Source organism: Eimeria mitis, genomic scaffold (assembly GCF_000499745.2).
Source record: "Eimeria mitis Houghton genomic scaffold, Emh_scaff6270, whole genome shotgun sequence".
Taxonomy (NCBI): domain Eukaryota; phylum Apicomplexa; class Conoidasida; order Eucoccidiorida; family Eimeriidae; genus Eimeria; species Eimeria mitis.
Window position 1 is genome coordinate 2,139 of NW_013574458.1, and position 1,056 is coordinate 3,194.

A 1,056-nucleotide genomic window follows, 5' to 3' on the forward strand; every position below is an offset into this window, starting at 1 on the left:
TTGCAGTTCACTTCACTCGCCCCTAGCAAGCGTACTGTCTGAACAGCAACTCGCCCCGCTGCCTGCGGTTCCCGGTTCTCTAGCCCGTACTGCAAAACGGGCTTCGCTTCCTCAACGAAACAAAACCCCTCCCTCTTCATGATCCGCACGACTAAGCATATTCCAATGCCTGTCTGTTGAAGAGTGCAGGGCCTTTCCAGTTCCCGTGCAACCCTGCCGCATTGAGGGGACCTAACATCAGCTTCACCCCTCAATGCATGAGCCTGCCGCAACTGCCAGCACTCCGCTCAATTCAGTGTCACCCAACCAACATTCCGAACTACACACTTCCTGAACACGCGGAATGCGCAGCAAAATGCAAATCGGAGGATCGCACCTCCGCAACTTGCCGCGTTACCAACCCACTTCCAGACTCTACTCGCACGCCAACCAGTAAATGCCCAACCGTCTCAACTGGCCTTGCACTTCATTTCATATGCCTCTAGCAAGCGTACTGCCTGAACAGCAACTTGCCCCACCGCTGGCCGGTCCCACCTCTCCAGCCCCTACTGCAAAACGGGCTTCGGTTCCTCAACGAAACAAAGCCTCTACATATCCATTCTCCAGACGACTAAGTATTTCCCAATGCCTGCCGAAGACTGCAGGAGCTTCCAGTTCCCGAGCAAACCTGCCAAATTCGATAGACCCAACATCACCCGCACCTCCCAATAAATGAAATTGCCCCACCACCCACGCCTCCGCTCAGTTCAACGTCACCCAGCCAGCCTGCAGAACTACTCACTCTCTGAACAAGCGGAATGCTCAGCATAATTCAAATCCGACTGTCGCACCTCGGCAACTCGCAGCCTGACCAACTCACTTCGACACTCTACTCGCACGCCAAGCAGTAAACTCCCACCCTTCCCAACCAGCCTTGCAGTTCATTGCACTCGCCCCCTGCAAGCGTACTGCCTGAACAGCAACTCGCCCCACTGCCTGCGGTTCCAGGTCCTCTAGCCCATACTGCAAAACGGGCTTCGGTTCCTCAACGAAACAAAACCCCTCCCTCTCCATGAT

The 1,056-nt window shown here is 55.1% G+C and overlaps 1 protein-coding gene across 1 annotated transcript in view; it reads right to left on the bottom strand.

Annotated features, from left to right (window-relative positions):
- The window catches only part of EMH_0086760 (uncharacterized protein), a gene marked incomplete at both ends in the record, with an annotated part of 1,896 nt that extends 1,756 nt beyond the window's left edge, over positions 1-140 (bottom strand). The window contains one exon of the mRNA XM_013501075.1: positions 36-140. Within this exon, the coding sequence (XP_013356529.1) occupies positions 36-140 (105 nt within the window). The remainder of the gene's footprint in view (positions 1-35) is intronic.
- Positions 141-1,056: the final 916 nt, after the last annotated feature.